This window comes from Lepisma saccharinum, chromosome 14 (assembly GCF_977018435.1).
Source record: "Lepisma saccharinum chromosome 14, izLepSacc3.1, whole genome shotgun sequence".
NCBI classification, from domain to species: Eukaryota; Metazoa; Arthropoda; class Insecta; order Zygentoma; family Lepismatidae; genus Lepisma; species Lepisma saccharinum.
This window is the reverse complement of record NC_139242.1, coordinates 14176262-14184752: the sequence shown is the minus strand read 5'-3', so window position 1 is coordinate 14184752 and position 8491 is coordinate 14176262. Positions and strand designations below refer to the sequence as shown.

Sequence of the window (8491 nt, the reverse complement as noted above, 5' to 3'; positions counted from 1 at the left end):
TACTCGTATCGGGTTATCGTCTAATTCACTTGGAATCACATGAAGTCGCACTATTACTGTTGCACTGTCCGCCCATGTCATTAAAACCTCATGGGCACCTTCCGAATCATTATACACATAAGATCCATTCGATTGATTCAACAACCGTTCACACAGAAGCTTTGAAACTAGCTTCAGATACAAACATTTTCGAAAGTAATCTAACTCGATACTCACGACCTGATCCGGTGTTAGTTTCAATGTGTCGTTTATCCATTGGTGTAATCCCGACGACGTGGGTTTGTCTCTGATGTTGCTGAAATTTATTTTCAGTGTGTTGACCCTTTTAATCGCCATTTGACGTCTATGTATTAACTTCCACAAGACACTTACGTAAAGCACTGGCTACGCGTACGCGTGATCGGGAGTTGTACGAGCGCGCGATCGCACAACTTCCTTGTATCGCAGCTCTCGCCAGACTGACCCGCTCGACTACGGAGAAGGACATTAGAATGTATTTCCTTCTCATAATAACTAGTCATCGATGTTGAGTGGAGGGTACGTACTCCTGTACCCTCGCAAAATCCGCCAATGGATCCATCTGTCCTTCCGCCCATCTGCATCGACTATCAATACCATCTCTGAAACTTAGAGAGGTACAGGGGGATGCACAAATATTGCTCGGCAAGTTGCCCATAACTTTTAACTTCTTACGTGTTTTTAAGGACTGGGTTTTTATGTATGTTGATGTAGAGGTTGTCATCAGAACAGGTTTGCGCACGAGGGGGGAATTGCTCTTCCTAATCAAATGAGCTTTTAAAACTAAAATTTAAGTCATGTTAATAATAAGTGCATATTATTGCCAGATAAAGATGACCTGTGAACTGGAAAATGTGTTGGATTCATACCCCCCCCCCTACGAAAATCCTGGACACGCGCGTGTACAAAGCATCCAAAGAAGATCACTTTGAAAAGTTCGGAAACGACAGAAAGTGATACCAAGCCATTTCCTTAATTTTATCGCTCACGTGAGAAGATATATAAATTTGGAGATAGAAATTACGCTGTGAAATCAGAATCATTACAACAGAAAAAGTATGCATATATAATAATTAAAGCCCGGAAGTTTGGCAAAATGCCTCTTTTTATCTACTGCATATATTGATAAAATTTTTCCGGATATACGTTTCTTATGTTGTTTCGAATGTTTTGGAAGCCTTTTCATTTTGCCTATTTTGCCTATTTGGGACCCCACTGCCTATTTTTAATTATAATGCCTTTTTTTGCCTTTTTCAATGAAATTTGACATTTTTTTTAAAAAAAAATGTGTATATAAATTATTTTTCTCCCAAAAAACGTTGTTGGCATTTATTTTTCTTCCGTTTATTATGTGAATAATTTTCGCCTTATTTAAGTAATATTGAACTCACGCATGTTTTAACATTGCTGAAGGAGAAAAGTGTGAGAAAAAAGTATTTCATGCTGAGTCAGGATATTGCCTTTCGGTTAACATTTCTTGTGCATGATTGACTGCTGAAGTGGACAGGTTGATTTCGAACACAAAGAAAATATTTCTGAAATCTCCCTCTCGAACCCGAAAATTTCAGGAAGTTGCGATTGAGCTTAGTTTACCTCAGCAACCAGTCTTGACGAGATAGGGAACCTGGATATCAGCAGCTATATATTATGCTAACAACCTTCAAAAAATCAGTGAGGTGATAGACGCTCTTCCAGAAAATGAAGCGGCTTCAATTCGTGAAGTGAAAAAACTCCTGTGCTATTCAAGTTTACTTTTGCACATTATGGTGCATTGCCAGAGACAATTACAATTATAGCATCCATGAAAATCTTCGAGGAATCTATGCAGCAGATGATGGAAGTGTCAGGAGAAAAGGGGTCAGCTGTTGCGGAAAAGTGCTAACGGGTAGTGAGTGCAAATGAGGACTTGAAACAATTGAAAACAATTTGTGATATTCTAAAAGGTGAAAATGCTGTTACCAAAATGAGTCCAGCTACATTAGCTTGTTATATGTATGCTCCAATAACTTCTGTCGAAGTAGAAAGATCATTTTCTATTATGAAAAACATTCTCTCTGACAGACGACTATCAGTGAATGTTGAGAACTTAAAAAGCACCTTGTAGTTATGTGCAATCAAGACGGAGAAAATTGAAATGCTCTTCCTAATTTAGATTTTAACATTTTGCCAGAAATTATAGATAAAAGTAAGCGACTTCTAAATGTGCCTTTTTTCGGTTTATTTTGCCTTTTTTTCATTTTTAGTGCCTATTTACCACATTATAAATGCCTTTTTGCCTGCCTATTTTAACGAAAATAAATGCCTGAACTTCCGGCCTCTAATAATAATATTCAAGAAATAAAACGCCATAATAATACAAAATGCTCTTATGTTCTTAATGGGTGCAATGTATACGGTTTACCTTTGTCCTGTTTACAAATATCAGAAGATAGTTCTTTTATCAGGTACTTTTTTCCACCCAAAACTTCTATGCAAAAGTCATCAATTTATTGAATATATTTGTAAAATTTGTTAAACTGTCCACTTGGAATACCATGTAATAATTTGACAGTTGCCAACACTAGTGACTTAGGGCCGGTTGCACCATCGCCACTTAATCTGCCACTTTACAAAGTGCTGGATAACGACAGGCGGGAGATTTAGGCGGCGGTGGGTTGCACCAAGCATTTTTATCCTCGGCCTTGTAAGGTGGAACTTTCTCCTGCTTGCCGTACGACCTGGCAACAGAAACTGGAGAAAGTTGTGTTTTCGATTGTGTTTTGTTTGTTTATTACGTGCTAATATCTGCTTGTCAATTCCAAATGCATGCTTTTTCAACTGAAATATGTTTAAAAAAACTAAATATTTATTGCAATAAAATGAAACAGCTGATAGAAGTAGGTAATGCATGTGTCGTACTCTCATATAATATCAAATGTATGTTATATGATACAATATAACCCGTAATCTTTCGAAGAAGTGGGATGCTTACAAAATTTTCAATTTATTTTTCACGTACTCCAATTAACATAATGCAAAAAAGAATATTCCTCGTCTTATCTTTCAGTAAGACATACGGTCACTTTTTTAAAAATATTAAACACTACTAAACAGTGACCAAAATTTTACGAAGTCGTAACAAATGCAAGTTACATTTATTCAATTTTTAGTGCAACGCTGACATATCTGAGTTTGTGTAAATATACGGAATGAGAAGAGCAATCTTCTATTCTGCTCTTACTAATTTATCATTCGTTTCTGTTAATAATTTATCAATCCGTAACCCCTTCTTTAGCGAATAGCGAGTATTAGTATTATCAACGTTGACCATCTTATAGGTTTCTTCTTTATTTATAATGCAGCTTTTGTGAAAGTTGGTTAACGATGCAGATGAAAATTAAATTTTTGTATTCAAAACAAATTCGAATAGCACAAAAAAAATCGTTAATCAACGGTTCCATGTACAAGGTACATTTTGGGAATTACTATCATCTTAGCACAAAAGGAAGAATCAAATAGTAATGTAAAGTACCGTAGTACTGTATGTACGTATGTTTTATTCTTATTAAGAAAAAAGAAGAAACTCCAGGCTGTATAATACTTTCAGATAGGTAGTTTCGTGCAACGTTATATGCTAGTGCAATGCAAGAACGTATATATTTCTTTACAAAAAACAGTAATATTCACCAGGAAAATATACATTGTACATACGTACAAGCTGTGGTCCTTTTTAGACGAGCGGATAGGGACAGTATTAGCACCTTGGGTAATACATGCTAACAACACCAAACATGGCCTGCCTAACCTATCCACGTATGTATATAATAGCTTAAATAAACAAATTATAACCTATTTACATGCTCATTTATGCTATTACATGCCTACGTGGATAGGTTAGGCAGGCCAGGTTTGGTGTTGTTAGCATGTATTTCCCAAGGTGCTAATGCTGCCCCTGGCCGCTCGTCTTTTTAGGCCAGTTATTTTGAAAAATCAAATACAAGATCATGTGTATTGCATATGAATGTTAAAAAAAAAAAACTTGAGTGCACGTTTTATGCATCTTCAGGCATGTAGATTCGTGCAAGGTTTATTACAATGGTGCATTTTCTTTGTATCTACGAAACGTAATACCATTCGGAAATTGTTCCTTGTATATACGTATCAACGCCGTAAAGATACTGCTGTACCTGTCTCTATTATTGCCAGTTTTAAAGTTAAAGTAGAAAATCTCGCACAATGTAATGAAAAATATGTTACTTCGCATAAAACGTTTCCTCTAAGTAGTAAATACAGAAAGAAAAAACTTTGGCATTTACGTCTTATGCTCTCCCATGAATATTAGGGTAGGGTTGGTTAGGTTAGGTACAAAACCAGTAGGAAATTGTTCCTTGTACATGCATGTCAACATCGTAAGGATGCTTGTTAACAGTAAACTTTTTTTTTTTTTTTTTTTTTTTTTTTTGCCAATTTTGGAAATCACACATATAGAATGTATACGTTTCTTAAAACATTGGTATTACGTCTTATGTACTACTAGGTATGTAGTTTCTTGCAAGGTTATTATTGTAAATGTGTGTGTTTATAAAAAACACACCACCATTCGGAAATTGTTCCTTGTACGTACATATGTATGAACTGGACGGTAAGAGTAGCTACTGCTAAATATTATACGTGCATTCTTTGCCAGTTGTTATTCGGAAACAACACATTACTTGTTTATTTGCAATGTTACATTCACACCAATGGCGACGGAAGTGACTTTAATAATATTACACGTGTTTTAATCTTAAAGATTACAAATTACCAGGATTGCGAAGAAGCAACTGATGCATGGTGTACATTTCGTGTATTGCGTTTGGTTGAAAAAAATTGTTACAGCAAACACACATTCATTTATTTGGAACGGCATTTTAATACAATTTTGCAAGCATCAAACGCATTACTTTAACCTGGTTTTATTTTGTGTACCCTCATGGACTCAAATCCTACATACGAAATTACAGTGAAACTGCTAATGCTAATATCAATATACAACATTTTCGGAACACACACGAAAATGACCATCTAATATTCATTTCTACGCATATATTTACAAACGTTGCTTTATTTATTGCCGTTCCTGGGATAATTAACAAATCCGCCTTTTTTTGCTGTTATTTGGTAATGCAAAACATGCAGCAAACTTTCGCAATTTGCAACAGCTGATCGAGACTTTGCCATTTTATCAACTATAAAAGTGTAAACACAGATTATACTAGGTGCTGCATGTATCTGTTGGCTGCACAGTGTACTGCTTTTCCATGTTTACCTGGCACTTAACGCGTTAGGCGGAGCCCCGACCGCCACTTACGTTACACGGGACTTTAAGTGCTAGGTAACGTTAGGCGGACATTGAACAACCGCAAAATGGTGTTAAGTGGGGGATAAGACGTTAAGTGGAGATGGTGCAACCGGCCCTTAATCTGTCAACACTCGTGACGTAATTTGAGCTGGACGAGGGTGCAGACTGCGGACATTCCTCTTCCCGGATACACAAGCGCTCGCCCTTTCCATCTTTGCCCCAAAATCTGATGTCACATTTTTCACGCGTCTAAAATTCCAGAAATACAAAATAAGATGTAATTTGAGTGATCTGTAAGGAATTTAGACCAATGATAATAGTTTCTTTCAGTTCTTTTATGATTAATAATTAATATTATCCTCGCGATCTTGTTTACGCGTGCATGAAGAAACACATTGGTTACTGGAAATGTCTCCAACTGCTTTCGGTTGCTTTCCGAGAAGCTCTGTGAGGCACAGCTTTTCTCTGAGGGTTGAGGTTTGAAGCGTCGCCATAAATGATCCTTTGGTGCGTTGGTTTTACCGTCCAGCGGCTGCAAGCACTGAGGCTGGTGCTTGCTACAGAGCTGCTGAGGGAGTTTGCGGCCGTAAAATGTTGCCAAATCGAGTGCGGTGGAAACTAAATAAGGCTAAAACATTAAGTACATTAAATAGTATTCTAATAGTGCAAGCAGTGCTTGCATTGCTTGTCAAGACCAGTGACGTGCACTGAGGAGTAGCTAGTCTAGCAGAGATAGATCAATCAATCTCAAATCTCTAATTATTTTCAAATCACAATATTTATTGTTTTGTTGAAGCCACAGTTCATATGCAACACTTTTTTTCACGCGCTTCTCGTCCCTCGGTGCATTCAGCGGCCTAGCTCGCTCTTTCTCCGCCTCACAGTTCCAGGTAGAAACGAGTTTCCGAAGGGAAAGGAAAGATTTCTGCCTCTACCTCCCTTGCCCCCTCGTCCCCGCTCCAATGGTTGAAAGCCCGTGCTTTCAGGTCCCTCAGTCTATCTCCTATAGGACAGATAGGGGATTGGATTCCCTTCGCTTCCTTTGTAAATCCTCTAAAGAACTAAGGGGAAATTTTTCTGCAGTACTTATGTTCTCTATATTTACATCACTTTTTACACGTTGTACAATATGTATGTATAATATGGGATGTACTTTTATTATTTATGCAATTGGAACGTCTTATGTGCAGACGAAAATTTTATGCTTTTTAAAAAAAATATGGAATATATAATGATTAAATAACAAATATTTGCTCACGCTCTCTCTTGCTCTAGTTTTAGTAGTGTTTTATTTAAATATACTAATCTCTTGGCCTCCAATAAAAAAAATGGATAAGCTAAACAATCATAAATACGGATGTATTTATTTGGGCAAGTGAACGCGCGTTCTAATTCTTCTTGTTGGTTTGGTTTATTTTACTCTCTTTTCTGCCACATTTGGTTATCGCGAAAATGAGGATGAGTGATGATATAATGACATTGATGAAGGGACCTCGCAAAGAACAATTCAGGCTGGCATTCGTCATTCGTGACGAGCGTGCATTCTTGTTCTTATGTGTTGTACTCGGCCTGCAGTGAATAATGAGAAAATTAGAAATGAAAAATGTATCCCACAACTCAAAAAGCCAAATGAATATCATTGAAGAAAGTAGATTGTTGTTGAATTGGTGTTTTAAGTCCACTTTATGAACAGTATCGCTAATCGAGACTGGACCTACAGTTTAAAGTGGGATCCGAACCACTTGTGCCTCCACCGGGTATCGAACCCGGGTCCCCTTGATTACAAGGCGGTGACGCTACCACTGTGCCATCGGGGAGGCCCCTGAAGAAAGTAGAAAAATGGTTTGTTTAAAGTTGTGTTTTGTTACCCATCGCTTTTTCTAGCTGTATATATTTAATCGGAATAAGTAGCTAAGAGCTTGGAAATTCGTGAGGGACAATCATAAACAGATAATTCTAGGCTCCTGATTTCACAGTGCCCTTCAGATGTACTGGGAGGAAATTATTTGTATTTTCTTCTCTCTTCCATCGCTTTACCTAATTTCTGCCATGACGATGAACGTTGATTAAATTAAACGGGTGAAGAGTGGTTGCAAAGAAACACTCATGCAAAGGCCAGGGCTCGAGCCCAGATCCTTCAGTAACGAGATCGTGAGATAGGGAAATTAGGGAAATCAAGCAATGCAAAATTTGAAAAAACGTTAATCATATATAAAGATGGTATTTAAAAAATTCAATTGAAAATTACTACTCAGGAGAAATGCAGTTTGCTTTACCGATACCCACGTATCCGAATGGTTAGCGCCTTCCTCACATGTTTGTTGTCGGCCGACCTCCGTGGGGGAGTGGAAGTGGTCCCGGATTTGTACCCGATGGAGGAATATAGTGGTTCGGATCCCACATTAAACTATAGGTCTAGTCCCGATTAGCCTTTCTGTATATAAAGTGGACTTAAAACGTCAAATCAACCATCAGATCAACCAACCGTGGGGGAGTGGTTACCACAGCGCGCTACAACACCAGGAGTTCCTGGTTCGAACCCCTACCTGGACATGGGTGTTCTTTGTGTTTATCCCTTCATTAATTTTGTCGTATCATCTTCGCGATTAACCAAATGTATAGAAAAGCAAATCAAATCATTCATTGATTGATTGTTTGATTTGGTTTATTTTACTTCGCTTTCCGCCATATTTGGCTAATCGCGAAGACGATATGATAAAATTCATGAAGGGCAAGGGACACACAAAGATCACCATCCATTGCCAAGCCGAGATTCAAACCCGGCATCTCTGGCTCAGTAGTCAAATCAAATCGTTTAGATTTTCGAAAGTGGGTGGAAGTTAAGTGTACAATTTTTTTGTAGTCATTCCTAACTTTGCAATTCTTCCTGTATTTGACGTTCTTCTTTTAGGAATACTGAGCCCTAAAAGTGGGGGGGGGATTATGACCTGTTGGGCACGCCACTAATTGCTACCCCAAGTGTCGACGTCACCGCACGTCACTGGTCAAGACTACAATAGTCTTGATTGCTTGTACTATATCTTCGGCACCCGACACTCTTTAGTTCACGACCGCGTTAACTACTATTCTATAGGGCGGGCCCGAATATTCTGTGGCATCTAATTGTATACTGGGAGAATGTTGACTATACAT

General features: G+C 37.9%; 1 protein-coding gene across 1 annotated transcript in view; it reads left to right on the top strand.

Annotated features, from left to right (window-relative positions):
• The first annotated feature begins 716 nt into the window (after positions 1-716).
• LOC145998295 (retinal homeobox protein Rx-like) overlaps positions 717-8491 on the top strand; it is a 44331-nt gene continuing 36556 nt past the window's right edge. The window contains exon 1 of the mRNA XM_083134698.1: positions 717-750. Coding sequence (XP_082990824.1) covers positions 717-750 — 34 coding nt within the window. The remainder of the gene's footprint in view (positions 751-8491) is intronic.